At 41.1% G+C, this 24,677-nt stretch overlaps 2 protein-coding genes across 10 annotated transcripts in view; one reads left to right on the top strand and one right to left on the bottom strand.

Annotated features, from left to right (window-relative positions):
* The first annotated feature begins 989 nt into the window (after window positions 1-989).
* Window positions 990-6,692, top strand: LOC148184032 (uncharacterized). 9 transcript variants are annotated; one of them, XM_088057581.1, is made up of 6 exons: window positions 990-1,111; window positions 1,601-1,746; window positions 2,637-2,704; window positions 3,361-3,411; window positions 4,933-4,992; window positions 5,183-6,692. In XM_088057581.1, the coding sequence occupies exons 3-6, from the start codon at window positions 2,702-2,704 to the stop codon at window positions 5,669-5,671; spliced, it is 603 nt and encodes a 200-aa protein (XP_087913707.1). In that variant the 5' UTR covers window positions 990-1,111; window positions 1,601-1,746; window positions 2,637-2,701; the 3' UTR covers window positions 5,672-6,692. The 9 variants fall into 9 exon arrangements, with proteins under 9 accessions (XP_087913707.1, XP_087913706.1, XP_087913703.1 ...); XM_088057580.1 differs by having other exon boundaries at window positions 3,358-3,411; XM_088057577.1 differs by having other exon boundaries at window positions 2,634-2,704; window positions 3,358-3,411.
* A 1,968-nt stretch (window positions 6,693-8,660) lies between these two features.
* The window catches only part of DYNC1H1 (dynein cytoplasmic 1 heavy chain 1), a 45,148-nt gene continuing 29,131 nt past the window's right edge, over window positions 8,661-24,677 (bottom strand). Inside the window, exons 49-78 of the mRNA XM_005520123.3 lie at window positions 24,452-24,625; window positions 24,232-24,351; window positions 23,984-24,104; window positions 23,186-23,381; window positions 22,421-22,538; window positions 21,270-21,485; window positions 20,508-20,720; window positions 20,201-20,328; window positions 19,639-19,792; window positions 18,771-18,917; window positions 18,537-18,687; window positions 18,113-18,366; window positions 17,829-17,963; window positions 17,640-17,734; window positions 17,373-17,547; window positions 16,480-16,555; window positions 15,270-15,430; window positions 14,904-15,015; window positions 14,761-14,821; window positions 14,266-14,389; window positions 13,801-13,914; window positions 13,347-13,517; window positions 12,983-13,200; window positions 12,689-12,792; window positions 12,095-12,306; window positions 11,469-11,622; window positions 10,492-10,634; window positions 9,938-10,106; window positions 9,450-9,577; window positions 8,661-9,043 (exon numbers count right to left, since the gene is read on the bottom strand). Coding sequence (XP_005520180.1) covers window positions 8,915-9,043; window positions 9,450-9,577; window positions 9,938-10,106; window positions 10,492-10,634; window positions 11,469-11,622; window positions 12,095-12,306; window positions 12,689-12,792; window positions 12,983-13,200; window positions 13,347-13,517; window positions 13,801-13,914; window positions 14,266-14,389; window positions 14,761-14,821; window positions 14,904-15,015; window positions 15,270-15,430; window positions 16,480-16,555; window positions 17,373-17,547; window positions 17,640-17,734; window positions 17,829-17,963; window positions 18,113-18,366; window positions 18,537-18,687; window positions 18,771-18,917; window positions 19,639-19,792; window positions 20,201-20,328; window positions 20,508-20,720; window positions 21,270-21,485; window positions 22,421-22,538; window positions 23,186-23,381; window positions 23,984-24,104; window positions 24,232-24,351; window positions 24,452-24,625 — 4,473 coding nt within the window. The 3' untranslated portion in view covers window positions 8,661-8,914. The remainder of the gene's footprint in view (window positions 9,044-9,449; window positions 9,578-9,937; window positions 10,107-10,491; window positions 10,635-11,468; window positions 11,623-12,094; window positions 12,307-12,688; window positions 12,793-12,982; window positions 13,201-13,346; window positions 13,518-13,800; window positions 13,915-14,265; window positions 14,390-14,760; window positions 14,822-14,903; window positions 15,016-15,269; window positions 15,431-16,479; window positions 16,556-17,372; window positions 17,548-17,639; window positions 17,735-17,828; window positions 17,964-18,112; window positions 18,367-18,536; window positions 18,688-18,770; window positions 18,918-19,638; window positions 19,793-20,200; window positions 20,329-20,507; window positions 20,721-21,269; window positions 21,486-22,420; window positions 22,539-23,185; window positions 23,382-23,983; window positions 24,105-24,231; window positions 24,352-24,451; window positions 24,626-24,677) is intronic.

Here is a 24,677-nt window from a genome sequence, read left to right as displayed (position 1 = left end):
CTTTGAGTTTGGTGTGGGTGGCAGAAGCAATGATAGAAGGAAAAGGCTTCCTTCTGTGATGGCTCAGTGTTGGAAGTTACCAGGAGAGCAGAATTCATCAGTCTTTAGGTTATTGCTTCAAGACCTCAGTGCCAAAAAACCTGATTCAATTGTATCAAAACTAAGGGAGGTTTTAAGGTACGTGTGACTTGTGACTAAAATATTTGACAAAATCTTCCATAATGTGAAAAAATGGTGAAAATACCTTCCAATTAGTAACACTGGGATTTAAAACATCCAGTGACAATGCTGAAGACCTTTTCACTTGCTCGGTGATGGCACAAGTCTTAACCTTTCTTGAAAACTAATACATCTTTAAGAAAATAATCCAGGTGAAACTTGCTGTCTCCAGCATTTTTCCCCTGAGAACGTGTTTTTGAGTCATGCCCTGTGTTACACCGAGCAGCCAGACCATAAAGCCTGGACTCAAGGGAAATCAGAGCATGTTTGGGCTGGCATGAGTTCTGTGCAGGGCGCTGAGCAGTGGGAAATGATGGGGATGAGCCCTGGAGCGAGCGTTGCTGCACCTCTGTGACCCTGGGCCACCTCCTGGTTCACACTGCAGCCACAGGGCTCAGCGATGGCATCACCTGTGTGCTCTGGGACCTGGACACCCGAGATCTCCCTTGGAATTGTGTGACTGGAGCTGCTGCCTGGCCCTGCCCAGAAGGGTGCAGGGAGTAGGTGTGCTGTGGGAGCCTTGGGCTGTGCTCACCCTTGCAGCCATTTTGTCTGCAGCCCCTCACAGACCAACCAGCCCATGGAGCCCAGGGCCTTGATGCTAACAGCTGCTGCCTGTAAAGAATTCGTAGCTTATTTTGGGCAGGCTTTTGTGGGAGTAACGACTCCCAGCCCTGTACTTGGGTGAAGCAGGATGATCATTTGTGGTTACTCAGCTCAGCTGGTGCTGCAGGTACTAACACAGCCCCTTAACTCCCAGTTCAGTGGTGGGAGGTGCTGTGGGGTGGTGAGTGAGATTCTTGGTTGCTGTGTTTGGAAAATGGTTGGAGATTCTGAAGACATGGAGTTTTAGTAGGGGTAGAAAAGGCAGGTCTCTGTGAAGAAAAGAGATGTAAGCAACAGGCAGAAGTGGGGTGAAGGTTTGTGGGGCTTGTGAGCTACTCTTGGTACAGCTGCTGTCACTGTCACCCCCACTGGGACTTGTTCCTGGTGCCTTTTCAGAGCAACAACCCACTGCTGGCTTTAGAGTGAGATGTTTGTTTTGCTGAGGTTTTTATACAGTAGTACCTTCTGCACTGTGCAGAAAGATGCAAGAAAGCTATATAGGAAAGAGATAATGGGAAGAATAGGAAATTTGATTTGGAAAAAATAGTTCCTCGTTTCCTACAGAAAGAACAAGAAAGGGGATGGAGATATGGCTTTAAAAGGGTCAAATCAGATCCGCTTCCTTGTGAAAAACAAAGTAGTTCTCCAGTACCTCTGAAAAAAATACTGTTCCTGGTGTTTAAAAACAGTAAAATGGCTGTGCTGGATTGTAAGTGATTAAGAAGGATGCTCAGAAAGTTTTTTGTGTTCAGCTACAGCTGTCCCTCTGCTACAGGGAGATCATCTGCTCCAGCAAATCACAGGAACAGCTTTGATCATCCTGCCTGCCTCCGGAGGGAAGAGAGGGGCTCCCCTTGACTGCTGACTCTTCTGCCAGCCTGAGGGTCGTGTGAAGGAAATGGGGCTCCAGAAAATAAATCGGTGAGAGTGGAGGGGAAATGTCACATCCCTGGCTGCCAGGCCTTGCAGACTGGATGTGTGTGCATATGTGTGTGTATTTTATATGCACACTTGGGAAATGTAGTGACTAAAGGAGTGTAGGCCCCACAGAGTCAGTGCTGCTGCAGAACAGCCTGGAGCCTTGCAGTGGCACAAAGGGCCATGGGAGGGTTTCACTCTCGACTTTTCTTATTTCTTGCTTATTTTTCTCTCTTTTGAAGGAGCAGCTCTCCAGGTGGAGGAGGTTGAGCAGGGCCTGTGAGGGTGGAGGCGTGGGCCAGCCAATAAAGCTGGAGAGGCTTGAGGTGCTGGGACGGGGATGGCCTTGGTGAGGAAGAGGCAGCGGAGGAAGAGGAGGGAGACTGGGCAGGCCATGGAGGGTATGGAAGGGAGGGAGCCTCTGTAAGAGAGCCCTGAAGTGGGGAGGGGGATGTGTGAGCATAGAGGGAATGAACTTTGGGAGTGGAGAACTGGAACAGAGGGCTGGCTTATGGCACAGCTTTGCATTTATCCCTCTCTAGTCTGGTTGGCTATCTTGAGCACAAATGCTTCTTTAAGGATTCAGAAAATCTGTTGTGCCTAAAAGAAAAAAAAACAAACAAAACCCTCTATGGTCTGGTATAAGCTTCTTCAAAAAAAATTATATTTTCCCAATGCTGTATGGACAAATAGATGAATCTTGTTGTGGTAGAAGACATTGGCTGCTTCTTACTTACTTTTAAACAGAAGCTGCCTTTGATTAGAGCTTAAAACAGATTATGTGAAGGACTGATTAATTTTTCTAGCATGAAGGGAGTAGTCATGTCTTGGCATTTTATCTCAGAGAAGATTTTCACTAATGTGCTCTCCTACCCTCTGCCTGTTTCCAGTAGATGCTCAGGAAAAGGAGGATTCTGTTAAAAGCCCAGACTGTGTAGAAAGACTGGCACGAAAATACATGGTAACTTTTCTAATTGCTGCTTCTGTACCTACACCTTTTAAAATACAATTCGGAAAGTGTTTGTTGGTTTGCCCTTGGCCTGATGATCAGCAGCTGGCTGAGCTGGAAAAGAGTGAATGAAGAACAGGTGTGGATGAATTAATTTAAATGGGAGGGATGGAGGCAACTCCTCTATTTCTGCCCTACCCTCTGGGGACTAAGGGAGCTCTTTGTTTGTAAGGTCTCTTTCTAAGCAAGAGCTTTAGAAAAAATGAGGGTGTTTTGAGTCATTCATCTGCAGTTACATTTCTGAGCTGTAGGGCCACCAAATGCAAAGAAACGAACAGAACCACAGTGCAAACTGAAAAATGTTTTGTAAAATTACAAGCCTGGAGTAATCATTCTTAGCAAGTGTGAGACATGTTCTGGTCTACTTCTCTTTGTGGTTTTGGGGGTGAGAAGCGATGAGAGAGGCTTCTATTTTCCCCTTGAGTCTCACTTGCACTAGCCAACCAGCACCACAACTGTGGGATATTTGGAAAGACAAGCTGGCTTCAGATGGGGAAGCTTTGGAGAGGCTCAGCACCTACAGATGGTACTAGAATTTCAGCTTCAGCTTGAAGCTGCAGTAACTTCTGCTTTGAGTGGCGTTTCTTTCCCTTCCTCCTCTGCAGCAGAAGTGCACAGTGGAGTCAAGCACGGAGTCTGAGTCTGAAGCCAGGGCAGAGGTAAGGACTGACTCTCAAGTGTTCTGATGGTGATGTAATTCCCTGATGTGTATCCAAGTCTTCCTTCAGCCTCAATAGGGAGCATCCAAGGCATGTTGTGGAGCTGTTGATTTTGCAGCTGGAAAATAACCTAAAACTACCCCAATCCAAATACTACCTATTCCATCAGGCTCTTTCTTACAGCTGTTACTAACTTTAGAAAAGTTGATTCTAAGGGAATTCTAAGCAGAAAAGAGACAGTGTTTTAGGAAGACAAATGTTAAAAAAGTGCCAACCTGGGCTGTTCCTGGTGGTGAACTCTCCAGCTCTAGTCCATTGGGATTTCTACAGCCCTGGGTAGTGAACCTCTACCTTCTGACTGTCCCTTTTGGAGGAGATTAAGAGCAGCTCTGTTGCTGTGGCAGTTAGTTATGGATATTGCTAACTTCTTGAACATTGTTCTATCAAATCGGTGTGTTTAATGCTGATGAAAAAAGACCTGATGTGGAGAACAAAATACTTAACTTGTGGGTAAAACTGGAACTGATGCTCACTGTTGGTCTATGTGAGTCACTGTGCTTTGTGACCTGGAGAGGCTGCCTGCCATTTATTTTCCAGGAAGGTCAGGGCAAGGCTGGAGTTGTCTGTGTTCTCCTGGGAGAAACCAGGTTGGAATTCCAGCTGTGTGATGGCTGGGCAGGGTGGAAGAGGGGCTTGCACAAGTCTCAGCCTAAACAAAGAGCTGGCTGCTCTCACTGAGGGTGCTGAGGCAGGTGCCAGGGCAGTCCTGGGGATCTCTGTGCTCTTTGGAGAAGCAGCAGGGCTTTGTGGGAGTGTCTCTGTCCTTGATGCAGCACAAAAATACACAGTCACAAAAGGGCTTGGACTTCAGCTCCTCTGATAAAGCCTTTGGTTTACTGTTGAGCCCAGATTCCTGAGCCCTGCTTTGTCTCAGCTGTGCTCAGTTCTCCCCCTTCCCACTGGAAGCATCACAGCACTGACTGGCAATGTATTCTTTGAGCACCTGTGCTGGATCCTTTTCAAGAACCTTCCCACTTTTCTTGCTGTTAATTTCTTTCCCTTTGTGAGACTTGGTACGTGGGGTTTATGTTCTAAAGGGAGTCTCCCTACGTGGCTTTTTTAAAAAAATTATTAGACCCAGACTCTAAGCATTGTTTCAGGATTTCAAATCATCCCCATGTGAAAGAAAAAAAGGGACCTGAGTTGGGAGGGAAGCTCTCTAAACTCTAAATTGTATCCTGACTACAATTATTTAAGTGCTGTTTTGGTTACTTTTCTGGTGGTATGTAATTACTTACTGTTCTCTTTAGTGCAAGGCTTTAAGTGCACTAAGACTTACCATTTGCTCTATTTTAGGTCAATTTTACCAAACCTTTAAAAGTTAGATGGAGACACGCTTATTGTCTTTTAGCAAAGTGACAATCTGGCTTCCTCTTCTCTAGGATTTCCACCTATTCTGTTGTTCATTTGGTAACTTATGGGAAAGAGCTTTAGAAACCTTTGTTAACTTCTCTTAAATAGGTTGTGCCTAGTCCACTTGCTGGAGGACTCAAGAAAGCGAAGGAATCCAGAGGACTACAAGTAGGTTTTGGGTACTACATAGTTCCAAAAACTAAAATGGAGGCAGGAGTGTGTGGATAAACAGAAAATATTCCACATAAGTCTGTGACTTAGGTTGAAAGAGAATTTAAAATCCATTGTATGTTTTATCATTTGGTTTGTTTTTTTTTTAAGGACAAAAATCCACCATGTTTAGAGATGTTTATTTTAGTTTTTAGATCCTTATGACGGTGATTCAGAAGATTCATCTGTTCACACTGACTGTGGTATAAAAGATACACCATGGCCAAACAGTGCCTCAAAAGCAATGCCTTTGGAGAATGCTGACACTTCAGAAGATGAACGATCCTTCCCTAATCCTCCAAATGTCAGTGACATTCAGGCAGTAAATTACTGTAGAGAAGCCCTGGAGCTTCCTGGCCTCGAACAGGATCTGCTGCAAACCCCTGAGCCGCCTCCAGCCACAGAAGCATTTACCCCCACGGGGCTGACACCTGACCACGCCTTACCGATGGTTGTTAACCCTTCATTCTCCGCGGATCTCCCCGCAATCCCGGCTGACACTGCTCCACAGCTCCTGTTCGCAGCTCCCTGTGATGGCACAATGGCCGAGCAGCCCATAATTAAAAGAAAACGAAGGATTCCTGCTCCAGAGGATGCTAGTGAAAAACTAAAGAGAAAGAAATTCCGTGCAACTTAATCTAAGGGATGAATAAATAATTGGACAAACTGTTCTGAAGGATCCTTCTGGTAGAGTTTTCTTTTGCAGAGTATAGTGTACCTGAACTAAACAGGCTGCCTCAAGCCTGTTACAAATGCACTGCGCTGTACAGTAAGCTCTGACATCCACCTGAAAAACAGAGTCAGGCTGTCTGGAAGTTCCAGTGAAAATTAGCAAAGGTATATCCACAGCATGACAGATAAGCTTGGTGCCCAGGTCCTCTGGGAGCACCAGCCCCAGCTCCTGTGTGCAGTACCTGGAGGCAGCTGCTCAGTTTCAGTGTAATTTCACCAACACTGACAAGGGTTTGTTGAGGAGGGAAAGGAGAATGACCCCTTGGCTGCAATTAGCTTCCAATAGCTATGGCTTGTCTGGCACCTGCTTCATGTCATGTTTGGCTCTTGCTGTATCTGACCTTCTGAGTGATGAACGACACAGGTTTGACTACCAACATCTGAACTGACTGCAAGTGCCACAATCCAGCATTTATCTTCTTCAAAGGGGGAGAAATTGTCTAGTTGCTGTTAACACAGCTGCCCCACAGCTGCTCCTACCTCGTTTGACCAATGTTTTGGGCAGTTTTTGTGTAGCTGCCAGATCAGTGTTTACAATGTGATGTGGAACATTAGCTCAGAGCTTCTTAGTGAAAGCAATTGTTCAGGAGCTGCAGGAGTGGCGCCCACAGATGGGAGGCCAGTTAGGGAGCAAAAACTATCTCTGATCTCCCTCTCCTATATAGTAATTGCTTTAATCACTTTTGGAATCTGGGTAGTCCATTTTTGTGGGAGGAGAACTACTAACTATGAAAGTATAATGATGGCTTGAAAGATGTTAGTACCAGCAACTTGCTAGAACATTTGTTCTGTACAACTGGCAGAGAATTTTAGTTTCCAGTTTCTTTTCTAAGATGGAAAGCCACTCAAAATATTATTTAACTGCTAGCATTGCACCCTTCCACCTGTGTATTTATTTTATTAAAGCAACTTTTCTTTCATCCTTATTCCCACAGTTGGCAATGTTTTTTAATCAGCTTGGAATATAAGTGGTTTAACAGTAAGTTTCAGAGGCCTTTGCCCTGAGACAGAAGGCAGTGTGGTTGCCCCTTGACTTGTCCAGAGGCAAAGACTGCTGCATGAAAACTGTGAAGTTAATTGAAAAAATCCCAAACAAGCCAACAAACAACCAATTACAGCTATAGATTTGTGTGTACTACAACTAGGCTACAGCTCTCTCTGGAATGAAGACTTGTGCAAAGCTTAAGACTACAACGCTGTCATGCAGCGAAGCCCCTCATTTGAAATCCTAGCTGTTCAACACTCTATCTCTCAGCCCCATCAGCTAAATAAAACTGAACCCTCTGACCTTCAAACTCCTGCCAAAAACTCTAAATCTACCTCAAGAGGATTTCACTTAAAGTAGTTGTTTCACACAGGAAAAAACATGATAGGAGATAACTAAGTGGAAGGGTATGCAACATCGGACAGTATCTACTGATTGGAATATGTTTATTCAGTATGAGAATCCAGCTGTGGATTAACTTGTGAAGTGAAACTGCATCTTTTGTTAATTCAGGCTTAATGCAGAAGTTAACATCAAAGAGCTGAAGAGTTTGGGAAGGTCAAGGTCTTGGATACTTGAAACTCTTGATTGCATCAGCATTTGCTGATAGGTGGAAGTGGATCAGGCAGAGTTTAATAGTAGGTCTAAGTGGAACCACAGCCCAGGTCTATGAGCTGTGCACAAACAGCAGTTGCTGAGAGGAAGGTGCAAGCTAATACTTCATACTGCAGCTGGTATCCAGAGCACACTGCTAGCAGGAGGTGCTTTTTTCTGTACAATGTAGTTGAAAGATGCTGAAGGCAGTGATACTAGTTCCAGACATATTCTGGTACTGGAGAGCGAAGTCTCTCATAGAGGATGAAACAAAGCAAAGGCATTATAATTACAACTCATCTTGGATCTTGATGCATGTAGTTCTCATCTCTGATACTCACAACTGGGTAAGAACTGCACAAAGATTACATGATTCACTGGTCTGGGATTCACACCTTTTAAGGTAACAAAACCAGCCATGACATTTCAATCTTAGAGATTAACTTTGCAAAACAGTAGGGAGAGGGCAGACAGCATAATTCCATTTTAGTAAACAGCAAGCATTGACCAAAACAAGTATGTGAGGCAGCCTGAGATAGCAGTTTTTCCTCCCAGTACAGGCTTGTATTGTAGGAACCCTTATCACAGAAAAATACTAGAGCTGATGAAAGTCACTGCTTTCACAGGAGCAATCACTGAAGGAGGGGGCTCCCAAGATTTCAGTTTTGAGGTCAGAAAGCTGTGTACCCACGTTCTTCATACACATCTTTGAACACTTGACTTTAGCCATGGTCAGAGAGGACAGCTGTTCTGAGAGGATGGTCAGAAAGGCAGAAATGCTTAGCCAATGAATTCAGGATCAGAAAAAAGCAAGAAAATGCCCAAACAAGCAGCAATTAGCAGGAACTCTCAGCTTCCCTAATTTAAGAATAGTTGGTCACATGTGAGAGTCTCAAATATTAGTGAGACTCTCAAATAATATTGTAACTCCTTGTGTGAGCATTTAATAGCCTCCTCTTGGGTTACTGAAACGTGAATCTGAAGATGTATTTCACCATAAAAGCAGTTTGAGAGAGGAAGCTCTGGTCAATAGGACAAGAAAGTTTAGTTGAGGATGCTCCAGCTTCTCAGTGCATTGTAGCAGCTTACTTCAAGTAAGACCCAGTCCATTGCAAGTAATTAATGCAATGGCCTGAATTATCTCAGCAGGTGTCAGGCTTTGTGTCTTACTGCACTACAGACTTACATTCCAAGGTTCTTGTTAGTGGAGGTTAGCTTGAAGAGCAATTCATAGTTATTCTCTGAAAAGATCACAGGTATAGGTTTTCCAGACCAAAACCATCACTAAGAATTAGGTTAATAGAAATAGACAGTCAAAATTTTTGCTATATTTTATTTAATATAACATAATCCATCAAATACCATATCTACCAATAACCACCTAAAAATCTTATTCAATTTTCCTTCAAAGAAATCTCTCTGGCCTATCAGCTTCCCAATGCACCATCGCCTTTCCAGCCAACTTGACACAAATCCATCTGCTAAACTACCCTGATTACAAAAGTACAGGTGAGCACTACATAGAAGACTGACACTTACTATGGCATTAACCAATGAAAATAAATTTGTTCACTCAGTGCAGAGAACTGCAACACCACGCTCATAGAAGCTGCGGGGATCTTCCTTGGTGGCTATTTCAAAGTCAACGGTGAAAATCAGATCAGCACGAGTGAAGTTCAGATAAACTGGTAAAGTAACCTGGGGAAAAACATGAATATAGAAGAGTTCTGTGAGAGAGCTGAAGAGTGTCACAGGTTTCTGTAACACTATATGGTACCAATGAGATGGGAATTTAGTCTCAGATAACTCAGTGCACAAAATATGAGGAAAAACCCCAAGACTTAAATTCACAGATGCTGCTATAGGTATAAATTTGAGTTTTGAACTGAACATCATTTTTGGATGCCTCTCCTTTTTTCTATCTACAAAGGAAAGACATGGTCAGCACTAGGTCTGTTTGGTGCTAGCCCCAAAATCAGATGCCAACTGACACCAAGAGTAATTAGAAAACACCAATTTCATTTGTTGTGCCTGGTACAAGTATCCATAAAGCCTTAGGAAAAAAAATTGCTAGGGATGTCGAAATACTTTCATCAATACTTACAACATTTGCTTTTTTATCAGCATTTGTCTGCTTGATCCAGCGAAGCTGTGTAATGGGCAGGACCGTTGAAATAGCATTCGAAAGTGACAGCTTGTTGTTACTGCATGTAGCTCCCTGAAGCTTCAGGCCTGCAAATTGCAATATAATTTAGACTTCTAAGACCTTTCATACATCCAAAGGCTGTCTCCCTCTGTATCATTTAAGGGCTAAGTCCACTAACTGAGAAGTATTTCATACTGAAAAATAAAGAGCTTGTAGGTGATACACTATGCAATACCACGTCAATATACACTGACCCCAGTCTTAAGATTTATTAGCATTGTAAATACTTCCCTAATAACTAGTATCAAATTAATCTGAAAATACTTTCAGAAAGTGTGTATTAACTTTAGCAACAACAGCATCTTTTTCATTTCACATAGCCCATTTAATACCAGAAGCTTCTGAGAACATTTCAGAGCAAGGTCCCTCCTTTCAGCTAGGTTTACCTGTGACTCCAAAGCTGCAGGCATCCAGGACTGCATTCTGGGTAGTTGTAACATTGACCTCAAGACAGAGCTCTTCAAGGGACCAACTGTTTGCTTGGGCAACATATTGTCTTGTAGCAGTAATATATGCCTCTGGTACAAACAGACCACCCAGGCACACATGGATGTTCTGTTTAAGGGGGGAAAATACAGGGAAAAAAAAGTATTTCAGCTGCAGTATTAATTAATGACTATTATAAATACTTCAGCAATCTGTTTACACTAAGATATTCCTGCTACTACTGGAACACAGCGTAACTGCTAGGATGCTTTTTCCTCTAAGGCTTTGTCTCCTGTTATTCCACAACACTAATGCTCCCTCTGATCTCTGCGCAGTTAGCCCGCTAAGCCTCATCACGCTGTGATCAGGAGATGCTCAGCATTACTTACAGACATTTCAGAGAACATTGACCCAAGTTCATTGACTGAGGAGCTATTTAGAAGTCCTGATGTGAAGACTCCAGGAAGCAGTTACACAGCTACACCAATAACCCCGAGAAGTCAGCACAAGGTACCTTCAGTTCTTTTGCTCCACCAGATGCAGCTGCCTGGGAAATATTCTGGAGCTGTTTAATGCGCTCACTGAAGTCAGACACCCACTGGATAACAGTCATACCAGCTGGCACTGTGTAATGAGACCAGCTACGAGGCAAAATACCTACAAAGATGTGATTAGAATTAAGTTTTGTTCATACGCAGGTTGAAATAACACACTATATTGAAACTTTGAACACTTGAACTAGAATATCAACCTCTATTTTAAAAAGCCCTTCAGTAAGTGAAAGCACGTTGGAAGATTACAGAGCAGATGGCCTCCAGCTCTACTTGGTATTTAAAACACCACCCAGTTACAGACACCCTTCAAAAGCAGCTGCAGGTACACACAGCTATTTACTGCAAGACCTAATCTTCAACTCTGCATGAAGATCTGAGTTCTTTAGAAAAAACTGAAGATGTCAAGTATCTGCGTTTCAGAAAATGCTTTTGTTCAAATCACCATATATTACAACATGCATGTCTGTGAAAATTCCACATGTATGTACAATCTTTAAATATAACTTCAGAGAACTTGAATATTTTCTAGATTTTACAGGACCAATGTTACTCATTTGGCGGAATAATTAACTTTGTTCTGTCATAAGTGAGAAATTGTGAGAATTTCTCTCTGAGTCTGAATAAGATTTCAGCCTAGAAATTAAGCTGCTAATATAAATTGTACAAAAAGCCTCATAATATTACTATCAAACGAACTATTATATTATTATTATTATACCCTAATTATTAGGCTATTATCAACCTCAACTTGATATCTCATACCAAGCCAATGGGAATTTTATGCTCAGCTTTAAGTATTACTTGTGTCAAATGGCAAAGTCTATCCACATTTTTCTACCATTTTTGTTTTTTTTCCTAAGCTGCTGACCACAGCAGCCTCTTACAGAGTGCAAGAAGCAAAGAGAGCCCTGGAAGATGCTAATTTGAATTCCCATACCTTTCACCAGCTCATTTATCAGTGTACGCAAATAGTTGGTTTGTTTCTTTTTCCCTTCACACACTTGAACCACGTCTGCCAGGTCCTGACGAACATCCTGGAGCAGCTTAGCTCCCATTTTCACCTCTCTCTCAAAGAACCGGAACAAAGGATCCTGATGGCAACAACATTCAAAGTAAGCTACATATCAAAGTTCTTGCTGGAAAACTGCTATGATAAACAACCCCCAAATTCTGGGGATGGAGCAGTGACACTATGACTACAAGCACTGAACATGAGGATGCAGCCTGTGGTGCAGAAAGTGATTGCAGAAATTGTTTTACAGCCAACAATCTCCTCTCCCTGAGAGAAGCAAGAAAATATAAGTCGCAGTTGAACAATTAATGCAGACTGCCTGGCTAGATTGTTTGGTATTGCATTTCTTCAAATACTATCCAAAAAAACATAAACCAGGTTTTAGGAGCATTTCAAGAAACCCAGCAGGTCATTACATGGCTGTGGCACTCAAAACCAGCATCAATACAGGTTCCATTGACCCCTCAGCAGTGTAATTGGTGCTTGCAAATCGCAATGCACCTGAACTTGTGTTTTTCCCATGCCCATGTTAAATAAAACACAGCTCTTACTTTAATGTTTTCCACGGTCCGCTTCAGATGGTTTAGAGTTTGTGGGATAAGGTGAAGCCAGTTCGAGGCTGTGGTATGCAGTGTTCTCATCCAGGCTGGACGTCCATCTGATGTAGAATCAGTTCTTGTCTTCTTCTCAGTTTCTGCATAAGCCAGATCATCCTCATCTTCCAGCATCTGCATTTTCAGCATTTTACTGATCATATCTATGCCTAAAACAGAAGATTTGCTGTTAGAGAAGCAGCAGCATCAAGATTAAAACATCCCACTACATGCAAGAACCAGGACTTTCCATTATTCCATTATTTAATCTAGACCTAAGATTCAGAACTGCACAGCTGTAGGTGGCTCCAGAAGCTTACAATAAGGCTTTCCAGAACCATGATAGGAGCTTGCCATCTGGAAGACTAAATGTAACTGGCTTTTTTGATTCACAAGCTCCTGGTCAGTTTTTGCATTACTCAAAAACCAATTATGTTGAGGGAGAAGGAGAAAGCTATCAACTCTTCAGCGAAATTTGTATTTCCCTTCTGCTTTTTAGTTAAATGGTGGCCTGATAGTCTATGGATGACCTTGCTAAAGTTCTGCATTTACCTTGTGTGGTGAGAAGAACTTTCTCTGCATTATTTGGCAGTCCCAGCCATGATGGTGTTTGTGTATCTGGGAGCATCTCAACCCACTGGACAAACTCTTCACGCCTGCAAGGCAGAGTTTTAATATTCATTAAAGGGTTTCCTCTGCTAGAATGCCAAGGTAACGATTTGCCTGAGACAGATGTTTACACAGCACAGAAATACAGGCTATGTGCTTGATTTGTTGTTTTTGTGTGCTGTTTTCTAATTAAAAAAAGGTTGTATGTAAGAGGTCAGGATAAGGTAAAAATGATACCTGATTCCATCTGGCATCTGAATATCTTTGTGTCCATCAACCTTGCAAGCCAGTTTGAATTCACTGTCAAAACTTAAGGTAGTGAACAGACGTTCCAAGAAAGTGTTTAACAAACGTTGATCAAATTCATTATCGATACGACCTCCATAGATAGACTGGGCCATCAGGGTCTTCAGTGCAGACCAGGGGATCTTATCAGGGGAAATGTTCTGGCGACCCTGTAATTAGCAGGAAACAATTGTTGAATTGCCAATAGGTTTTTTGTGCCTACTCTTTTAACTTCCTTAATTTTTCCAGGACAGATTGTTTTAGTGAAGATCCAAAGTAATCTGTTACCTGTGCCTAAGTACACAACACTACTTGCCTTTGCTGTATCATCCAGCCAGGTATCCACTGTGTCACAGGCAGATCTCAGGTCAGATTCTCCAAACTCATACTTCTTGGACCAACCCAGTGGAGCATAGCGCAGGCGCTCTTGGATAATGGCATGGAACCAGGCAAGGAGGAAATATAAACGAGCACGCTCATTTGGAGACTAGAAGTGGGGACAAAGACAACAGAAAACCAAACAACTGTTACTCAAGTGAACTGATAAAACCAAAGCCTTCTAAAAGACTAGGAAGTATCAGATTTAATGCTAGATTGCTACTGAAACTGAATATATTCTACCAACAGAAAAAGGTACTACTACTTTGCTTGGGTGAGGAGAGAAAAAACACTTCAGGTACATTTTAGTATCTGAGGTTTTATCATCTAAGGTAAGATTTCAACAAACATGTTCTTCCATTTACTTTCATCAAGACAAACCACAGCCTCACCTTGCACATCCTAGAAACTGGAATGCTACTGAAGGTCCTCAGCATGTTTGCTTTTACACCAGGAGGAGGCTCAAACACGAAGATTCGGCCAGCACGTAACAAATTCACTGGCACCTAGAGAAGATCAATAAGCTCAAATCCAGCTGCTTTAGCCTTCACTAAATTAAATCAGCCTTCACTAAATTAAATCCCAGCACAGTTTGCATTAGCTACAAAACCTTACAGTGAGCACATGAAGTATTGCCCTTCTTTTGGAGGTTAGGGGAATCAGCAAAAAGAACAGTATGAGGTTTACAGCTACAATCCAGTTATCAGAAAGCAAGGTTAATAAATGCCCTGACAGGTGTGTATTTTCCTTCTTCTTTACTGCAGAAAGGCAGCTGTGAGAGAACATTCCCTGGGGAGCACTCTTAGCTCTGCAAGCCAGTTACTCTGCCAGATAATCAAATTTGAAATCAGTGTTACCTTTGGATTAATCTCCATGGTAAGGAAGAGTCTGAAGCAAGCATGGGGTTGCAGAGAATGTAGTTTCTTTTCTAGTTGCATGAGCCAGCCAGGAGCCAGGTGAACATTCTTCAGCATTACCCATCTGTGAATTTTTGAAACAGAACAAGCGCTTTTTAGTGAACAACTTACAGATCCTGGCTGTGATCATCACAAAGAGTAACAGAATGGATCACTGCTACAAATTTCCCTCCCTCTTTTAAACTTGACTTCTACATAGAATCAGTTACTTTGTATTGCAAATAGGTTAACTTTCTTGTTTTGCAGGTACAGCCTACTTTTCCTTAAAATACTTAAACAGAAGATGTTTAAACATGTGCTTGCTGTTACAAACTTAAATTAAAAAGATAGGCCTACTTTTTTGTTTTACTCAGTTTTATCTCTTTAACCAATAGATAACTTCCCCTTTTACCTTTCTACTATGCAGTATTCTACTGAAAATGATACAGAACTTACCTTCCAGATTTCACTGCTGTGTTTATTGCTTTATCTGCTTGGTTAAATCCTTCAGCAGAACCTAAAAGACAGAAAGGTTGCTAAACCTCTCACTGCTAACGATTTCATTCATGCTTAGATGTTGAAATAAGATATGCTCTTACCTATAGCAATAGAAGTAATCTGTGTATTCTGCTCAGCTGCAAGGTCTTCAACATGACCACTGGCATCATAACCAGGCACTGAACACATCAGCACAGGGGTATTTGGTTTCACCTGTACTCCAAGAAGTTGAAAAGGATATGAATCAATCACTAGATAAATACGACAATGCAGTAAGCTCAGTGTTTCTTCCCTCTGTACAACTAAAACCATTATGTTACTCTTAGTTTTAGTTAAAAAAAAAAACCAAAACCAATTCACTTCTCATACCAGAGAAGGGTAAGTGGAAGATATATTCATTGGATAGCTTAACTCACTGTGGAACTCATGCAAGGTAGCACTAAGCATTTCAAAAGTAAGTAGTTTACCTCTGTATCCACAATGTGTGTCAGATCTAAAGGCTGCTCCATAATGGACATGAAAGATTCTCCAAGATTTGTTGAAACAAAGGTATGTGCCATGGCCAACAAACGATCCGGACGGAAGGCCTGGATCAGAAGCAAGCGATGAATGGCCTGTCCAATGGGAGCTGCAAAGAGGAGACAGGATTAGATGGACAGGCAAGAAAACCATTCCTGACACCCTCCTCTCTTCACTTCTCCAATTTCTCCCCATGTTGTTCTGAAGACTACATATCTAGAAAGTTAATTATCCCTTTGGAAGACGTGATGCAACTTTTTAATGAAATGCTTATGTTCTGTTTTCTATTTGACAACTGAAAAAAACTTAGCAGCTTCAGCTGATTTACAAGATCTACAGGCTAGAATTATTGACATGAGTGATTTTAATTTCCAGGGACAATAGATCTTTTCGCATCTTCTCACTCACAAAATAATCTGCTCTTCTGCTAGATTTTGAATGCAAATACACTTGTACCCTACATGGATAGGGTAGATGACCTAGAGCTGCTTCAGTTAATTGTCCAGCAGCTTTAATAAGCAGCTAGTAAATACACGCTTAGAAGCCTTAATTTAGGAAGTTACAGGAATGAGATCAGAATGATCAAAGACAGGAAACACTTCCTAAAGTTACCTTTAGATGGGGAGAGGAACTGAAAGGCAACAGTTACCCTCAAGTTCTCACTCTTAAGAAGTTAGCTCTGCAACTAATGTAGCAAGAGGTAAGGCTTCATGCTCAGGTACAATGGCAGGTCTAAACACTCAATTTGATCAGCTCTGTTCTCAGAAAATCTGTCTTGGAGCTTTTTAGAGTATTGACTATCTCCAGACTGGCAATGACTAAGGTTAATCCAAACTATTATGCAATCTAATGAGACTGTAGAATTACATTTCATCCTCAGTGGAAGACCAGGTCACAGGTTAAGGTGCAGCAAACCAAGTGTAGTAACTCCTGCTTAGAACAGTTGGGTTTTAAAAAACCCAGTGAAAACAAACCAACCTCCCAAAAATCCCCCAAACAAGCCAGAACCAAACCGACTCAACTTGAGGTTCTTATACAATCCCAACTTAATAATTTTCTCAACCATTAAATTCTATTTTAGTATTTCTTTTAAAATCATAGCGACTGCTTAGATCAGTACAGTAGGACTGGTACGGACAACAGTGCACCTTCACTTACTTGCAGGTTTTTCTTCAGTCCAAAGGTATGGTACAGTCTGTTCTGGGGAACTGCTATCCAGCCAGATACAGAATTGCTGTATTAAAAAAAAAATATGTAAAAAATCTTAAGCTGAGTTTCAAGATATCAGAAATGTATAGCAAGGACATGTAAAACTCAAATTACACTTTGTCTGTTATCCTGTCTTTAAATGTGCCAAATCATTTCACTGATAGCCTCCAGCACCCCTGATTCTACAATCTCTATCAAATCCCAGGCCAAGCTGTATGTTATTCTACCCCAGGCTGAACAGTTTGAGAAAAACTAGATGTAGTAAAGAGAATTCAACTTCTAATATAAAAATTAGGCAGGGCAAACCAAACAGGTACTATTTAAGATATGGACATAATTTGTGGTATACAGTTTCACAGTCAAGACAAAGATGTATTACTCTTTGAACATTTCTGCCATGAGAAGATACAGTATTCAGCAGTGGAGTACTATCCAAATCCATTCCACATAGGCATGTCCAAGAGCCCACCACAATGAAGTTAGGTATGGCTGGGGCTGCTCCCCTCTGTTGCACAATTATCACAATAGTGACACAGCAAAAGATATGCAGCGCCAGTTTCTGCTACCATGGGAACCAAAGGTGGTCAACCACAAAGCCAGATGAACAGTGAAACTGTTCCTGAGTGATGAACCGTGCTGGTCTTTACAAGTTTCACAGCTAGGAAAGTAAGGTTCTTACAAAGGAATTATGAACATTCATTTCCACAACTACAACTAGTTAATCTTTAGTACTTCCCTTTCCACAGCATAAGGTAACTCGTAAGCATGAAGCTTTTCAAGCAGACACCTGAAAAGCTTAACAAGCTAGTTCAGTGGAGAGACAGACCCTAGCCAACACTTACTTCATCAGCTTGAACTTTTGAAACAAGGTCCTTAAATGCAGGAAGGCAGCTCAACCTCATCATTGCTTCTGTTTGCTCTACAGTCAAACCATTGATTTTGGGGAGAGATGCAGTGTTCAGTACAATCTCCTTCCCTCTCAAGAAGTGCTGGAATTCTGCATCATATGCAGGTTCCCTAATGTTAAGGGAAAAGAAGACTTTAGCTAGATGCCTTCAAGACAGCCCTCCCTTTTTCAACTGAAGTGAAGCAAGAAAACAAGCATTTACCCAATAGTGCCTTTCAGCTTGATCCGGGCCAATAACATGGCAAATGTTATGTGATCCTGGTGCAGCATGCCACGTGCCACTCGATTGAAGGCCACCTAGGAACAAAACAGAGTAGTAGTGTAAGAAGCTTTGAACTCTGACCCTTCAAGAATCATTAAAGAATTACATTTATTAATTAAAAAACTCAACCTGAAAGAGATCCTTTGTGATGATTGAGAGACGATGAGTATGGTCTGTAATTCCCTTCAGATTTGGGTTCTCATACAAGACATTGTGATAGATGTCCAAGAAAAACTGGAGGGAGTATTGGTACAGGAAATGTATCTGAAAGAGAAGAGAGTTTATTTTTTCTCTCCACAATCCTGCTGTTTGATAACCAAGACAGTATGCCTACCAAACTGCAATATTGGGCAGTGCCTATTTAGCCTTAACCATTAAACACTCAAAGCACCGGATAGAAGAACTCAACCTACCTGTTTCAGTGATTCCATAGTAAAGTAGATACTGCTGCAAGCTGTAGAAAGAGGCAAGTACTGCTGGGAAACAGTCTCCACTTCCTGCATGACTATATCAGTCTCTTCTACTTTTCTGGTGACCTCTGCTGCTTCCTTCTTCAGGTTCTCAAGCGTAGTAATGATGGTGTCATCATCCAGGATGCGTCCCTTCACTTCATTAAGTGCTTGTAGTAGGGATTTTTCCAACTGACGTAAGCGCAGCTGAAATTCACCTGAAATAGAAGAAAAAAAGTTACATTGCACAGATATGTTAAAGAATTATGTGAATTGTATGTACTTTGCCATTGGGCATCCTGCAAAGAGTACGAAGACATTTCACCATTCTAGAGCAAACCCACTGTATTCTTTTAGAACAGGAGGAAGTTAATTTTGGTAAACATACCCTGAAGCTTGAGGAGGTCAGAGCGTTTTTCATCAACATCTGGTCTTTCAGCTTTCAGGACTTCATTCAGACACTGGCTCTGCAAGCTGCTGCGAGTTACTGTGAAGTTCACAAATGTAACACGAGAGCAGAGGTCTGGTGGGAATTCAACCTGTCACAGGAAACATGAAAAAATTTTCTCAGCTCTCTTCACATGCCAATTCTACAAATAGGACAGCTTTTGATTTTACTTACTGTTGGATCTCTGGTGGAAAGGAAAATAACAAAGGATGGTGATAAATCAATATCCTGGTCTCCTAGAGTAATCAGAACTCTGCCTCCAGTTCTTCGGACTTCACGATTCAGAACAGGATTCAGAACTGGATCGTAGCTCTCCACATCCTAGAAGGAAGTGTTAAAGACTGTTGTTTGCAAACATCTCAAGCTAAAACTCACAATCCAACAGGGGCTTAAAATTCTGATAAGCAAACAATTGACGGTTTGTAATAGGGATCACATTCAGAAGGTATCTGCACTTTAGATGTCTAGTTGAGCTACACAGGTATAGAAGAGAAGTATTATCAGTGGCTGTAATTTTGTTAACTCTACTGCATGTAAGCCTTATTCTAAAGAGCACAAGCAACAGCTACTGATCTTTTCCATTTCCATACTAAGAAATGAAAAACATACCCATTTCAAGTGAAAGTCAATTATTCCTATAGTTGCCTATTTCTTCATATTATTGAAATTTCTCCCTGATACTCAGAGTAGATTTAATTCTAGATAACTAACCACATTAGTTGCCATTATCTATGACTAGAGAAAGCACGTGAAAATGAACAGATCAACAGGTTGTAAGTCATTTTATCGTATGGAAAGATCATTTCAAAATAAAAGAATTTGATCTTGAAATGGTAGAAAAGGAAATACCTTCTTTTGATTTTGTAGCTCACTAGTTCTTCTCAGGACTAACACCACATGTATCACTAGTTTACTTGTTAAATTGTAAATTGAAAATAAAGTTGCTTGCATGTTACTAAGAGAAAAATTGCAAACTTTTCTAATACATAGGACCGAATACAAGAATTTAAATAGCTTTCTAATACACAATCATGCCACTAACCTGAACTAGAAGTGGGTTACCAAATCTCAAGGCACTTTCCAAGTTCTTCCTGAAAGCATCATCCAAGAAGCTTGTACGAGTTATCTTACGGTCTTTATATTCATTCATGATAAATTCTGTAGCTTGCCCAGAAGGATCAATGATCAATGGATACCTTAAGTTAATAATAAAACATTTCCATTATTTAGGTTTGAGACAGTGTCTAAGCAGTTTTATGAATTTACACTGCATTATTAGTCTCAACTCTAAAACCTTGCTTATTCCTTCACTATGTTGAGGCAGGTTCAATGACTCGCTTCAGTTTTAAAAGGTAAGTTTGTATTTGGGCAACAAAATACCTCAAATAACAAAATAGTTAACTTATTTTAACAGCTAAGCATAACAAAAAAGGTAAGCAAAGATGAATGAGAGTTTTTACGTTTACACATGGTTTAGAAGCTTTTAGGAAAATTAGACATTCACATCCCAGTGAAACAGTGCTTTGAAGGAGCTACTGTGATTCAATAGGTGCAAATTGCTGTGAGAATGTTGCTTAAGAACTTCACATCTTAGAATGCAGTACCTGTTAAAGCGCTTGAGCATGATGGCATTCTCAGTGCACAGGTCATCTGCAGGCAGAGAACTTGCTTGCCAGCGCAGCCGCTCATCGGCGTTGGAAAGGTACTCGGTCCTTGCAATGTCTGTGCGGAACTGCAGGAAGCAAACACAGTTAGTATTTAACTTGACATTCTCCAAACAGCTGGTGAAGACATTTTAAGTAAATGCAGCTCTACAAAGCTGCAACAGCTTTCAAACAGCTCCATTAGGAAAACTAAAGCTTAACTCCTGTAGTAAATCAATTTATGGTTAACTTATGACTGTATCTTTACCTGGATATTTGCTTGCTGCAAATGGTGAGACCACGTAGTGAACAGATTCTGACGCATCTGCTGATCAAAGTAGCCAGCATAGGCAATAAAAGCTCCTGACAGTAAACAGTCTCCTGCAATAGTGGACATCTGGTTTTTGAAAGTTTCACTTGTCTTCTCCCATCTTTCACGTTCAGCAGAAAGACTCTTCAGAAGAGCAGTGCTACGGTTTACCTAGAAATAAGTGGTGAAGTAGATTCTTAAGATTATAAAATTTTCTTTTATTGCCAGTCTCTCAGAACATTTAAATTCAAACTCAAGGCCCAAGTTAAATTTAAAAGCTCAGAATGAGATTAAATTTGGGCTTCTTCAGTGCTAATTTATTAAGTTGATTCCAACTGTAACCTTGAGGAACTTAAAAGTGCTAAGTACTAGTACAGTAGCAACATACTAATGATGAGATCAAGTTCAAAGAGAAATCCACACTTTCCTCCTTGAAGTCCAGTTAAAGACATTACAATCCTATTACATCCATACCTGTTTTCAAAGGCTTTCTAGGTATTTTAAACCTTATGAGAACTGTCTTGTTAATCAAGTAGCAACATGAGTAGGTATTTAACTCCAGACAGGTTTCTTGAGAAGCCTCGTGACACCCAGAGATGAAACAGTTCAAATGCACCACACAGGAGAAGCAACCAAGTCCGCTCTCAAATTCAAAGAATGATTCAATTTTGGATTGTCAAAGATTAAAGAATGAAAAATTATTGGTATATGAAGTCTTACTTTTGCTTCTACAGCAGCCAAGTCTGCCTTAATAGCTTGAGCCTCCGAAATCAGTACTGCATATTCTTCTTTGTAACGAGCGATACTGGCCTCAAGATCACGAATCATTTGCTCCACCTCATTTGCTTTCTGTTGGTTGTCTTTGGCATCATCTTCCAGCTTCTGCAGTTCATTGCGTAGAGGTTCCACTCTTTTCAACATATCAGCATAGTTCAGCTGCAAATGATAAATAGAACCTTTACACTTTCTAAAATGCCACGTTAACAGGAACCACAGCATGGTGTATATACTATCAACTGCATCTTTTCAAATTTATGTACTTCTGACCTGTGTAAGAATTAATAACTACTTAAGAGAAACTTAGTATTGTTTATCAGTCCCTAGGGCTCTAGTTTAAACTAAGCACAGAAACGTAAGTAATTGCTTTTTGCAATATCCTTGTACTGCTCTGTAGATTTACACAAAGTAAATCAGAAGGTTCACATTAAGAAGTGCACAGCATTGTTAACATAAATATTCAATGTGGTGTCCATGCCAGTACTGTGCTAATCTGCCCTTCTTACCAGTGAAATGAGTAAAGCTAAGCCACAGAACATTTAGGACCGGGCCTGTTTGCAAGAATCAAATACAGTCTCTCCAGATCATGCCACTCTAAGCAGGCACAGTTTTAACAAGCCAAGAATTTTGCTGTATTGGAACACCAACAAGCAAGTAAAATAATTCTTGGGTATCTCACTCTGGGGGCAAGATTCCCAAAGCCTATTCCTTTAGGAAACTTAAAAGTCTGCCTTGATTATGTCCTTCTCTGAGGCAAGACAAATGCAGTCTCATTAAGAGGACTGCATTGCATTCTCCAGTGGAGAACTGTCTTGTCCTGTAGAATGACATCACATACAGAAAGTATCCACCAGTGTTCACTGTAAACCTAAAGTTTTTCAGTGCAGAGGCTGTATCACAACTGGCCAATAATTCTGTGGCATGGCATTATGTATCCCATAAGCATTCATCTAAAGCATTTACCACATTTCTTTGAAGCAAAACCGCTTGCAATACTTAGCTGAATAAAGGCAAATTCAGAGCCTTTAGACATTGCTATGTGCCTTCTGGCTCACTCTTTTCACCTCGTCTTTGCCTCCTCAAGCTGACTTTACCTGTGCAATTGCCCATTTCACCATGGGTCCACAGGCCAGTGATGCTCTGTTTACAATTTCATAGTTGTAACTTGGATTTGACAGATAGTTTTTCTTCATCTTCTCCCGGATGGCATCACTGCAAGGGAAAAATTTTTACAGAGAGCATGAGTACACTATATGTCAGCACACAGGTGCTCAGTATCCCTTTATCTAGCCTGCTTTCCACAGCTGACAAGAAACATTTCCTGTCAGTTTTGCTGAGTAGTAGTTAGGAAGTTCAATGTGTTGTTTCAGAAATTACAGCTTACAGGAGATAAAAAAAAATTATCAATATTTTAAGACTAGGCATTCACAAACTGCTCAACTCTGCTCTAAAAAAACTGGAGTTGGAGGGAATTCAGATGTCTCTGGTCTGACCTTCTGCTCACATTTAGAGACGTCTAGGAGGCTGACCTTCTAAGCTAAATAAAGCCCTCAGCAGCCTGGTCTGTTATTGCTGCAAAACCACTTTCAACTGACAATGTGGCTTTGGATACCAACATACTGCTATGCAACCATGCCATTAAGTCACACAACAAGCAGCTGCTTTTTCCCAGCTGTCATGATACACCTTGGCTTCAGAAGTCTATTTCCTGTAGCATCTACATGTTCACCATGTGCAGTAAGCTGGTGTCAAAAGAAGTGAAGTGCTACCAAAGCAATTACACAGAGGGAAGTCCACTTAAAACCCTCTGTTCTTTGTAAATGGTTTATTCACATAAATATTTCACAGTTGCACTTCACCTGATTTCCTCAGCAGAGAAGTTAACAATGGTTGGAATGAAGTTCTCTCTCATGATGATGGAACGTATTTGCTTCCAGTCAGTGGTGCTTTCACCTAACAGCAGGCAGATGGACTCCAGTGCCAACTTCACTGCTGCAGGTGGATTAGCCATGGAACGGACCTCTACCAGGTGCTGCTTCTTTATTGACTTCACAGCTGACCAGTGCCAGAAAGACAGAAAGTGTTAATTGGGAAGAAAACAAACAGTTAGCAAAGTCCAGCAAAATACCCTAGATTTGCATAAATGCTTCAAAATTCTGAAAAGGAATATGAGGTTATTAGAGAAGCAGATACTACTGAATAATTACTATATTACAACACACGCTTCCATGAATGTCAACTTGCCAAATGGGCACAGGCAACTTATTCTGCTGCCTAAAAATGATTCACTCAAACCAGTGATTTGTCTACCCAGTTTAATGAATGGACAGCTTGACTGTATGCTGTCTGCTCAGCAGCAAGGCATCACTGGTCTTTCTACAGCTGGTCTGCCAGAAACTAAGCCACAAGCCATAGAAGGAGCATCAAGAATCAGATTGGTACTATTATACACAGAAAAAAAAAAAAACCCACACAAAAATCACAGCCACAGCTCAAAGACTGTGAATACAAAAGGAATTTCTTCAACTCTGTTCAGCCCCATGCTAAAAGCCTACTCTTTTATTAGACAGGACCAACTCGGATCACAAGAAAACACGTTCCCACAGATCAATTTTAGATCCAAGACCATAGTATGATCTCTTGAGGTGCTAACATACCATTCTGAGCTTCAATGACAGCAGGCTCCACCTTGTCAAGATCTTCTTTCACACTCATCTGCTTGTCTGCAATGACCTCCTGCTGCTTGTGCAGCTGTTCCTGAATCTCCTGGCTCATAACCTATAGGGAAATTTCACAGATAAAATACTGCTTTTTAGAAGCTGAAATTCTTCCAGTACTTGCTCTGTAGGCTCTGTTTTGTAAATAAAATAATTACTATGCACAGAGATTTAACAAAAATTTTTACCTTTTTCTTCTCAGCTTCCTGTTGATCTTTCACCATCTTTTTCAACTTGTCATTGGCTGCTGCATTTTTCACTTCCAGCTCCTGACTCTTTATTCTGAGGTCACGCCGCAATTCCTCCACCTAAGATTGATTGTAAGATGGAAGAGAGAATTCATATTGAGCATTGAGATCTATTTACTCACTCCAGCTTTGTAAAGGTCAAAGTTTTAAAGATACATACCTGATCAACTGTTTCCTTGATTTTTCTAAGACCAACATTCAAATGCATTTGCTGTTCCTCCAGTTCACTTCGCTTCTCATTGAACAAGTTGGCATAATGGTTGATGAAGTCCAAATAGTGGCGTGGTGTGATTGCCATGGTTCTGCCTCCTCGTTTTGCCAGCCGAGCATTAGCCTTTAGGGAACAAAGTGTTGTAGAGTATGCACTGTTTTAGAATTTATTTGGA

Source organism: Pseudopodoces humilis, chromosome 7 (genome assembly GCF_049639895.1).
Source record: "Pseudopodoces humilis isolate 2021_Gansu_Grassland_sample_001 chromosome 7, ASM4963989v1, whole genome shotgun sequence".
Classification (NCBI taxonomy): Eukaryota; Metazoa; Chordata; class Aves; order Passeriformes; family Paridae; genus Pseudopodoces; species Pseudopodoces humilis.
Note: the sequence above shows the minus strand (reverse complement) of the source record. Positions and strands in the feature narration are given on the sequence as shown.

Excerpts from the sequence above, each read along its gene's own strand:
- LOC148184032 (XM_088057573.1), top strand. The coding sequence starts at position 2,084 with ATGGCCTTGGTGAGGAAGAGGCAGCGGAGGAAGAGGAGGGAGACTGGG. Across the intron at positions 2,145-2,633 it reads GACTGGGCAGGCCATGGAGG|TAGATGCTCAGGAAAAGGAG; the intron begins GTATGGAAGGGA and ends GCCTGTTTCCAG. Across the intron at positions 2,705-3,357 it reads GACTGGCACGAAAATACATG|CAGAAGTGCACAGTGGAGTC; the intron begins GTAACTTTTCTA and ends CCTCCTCTGCAG.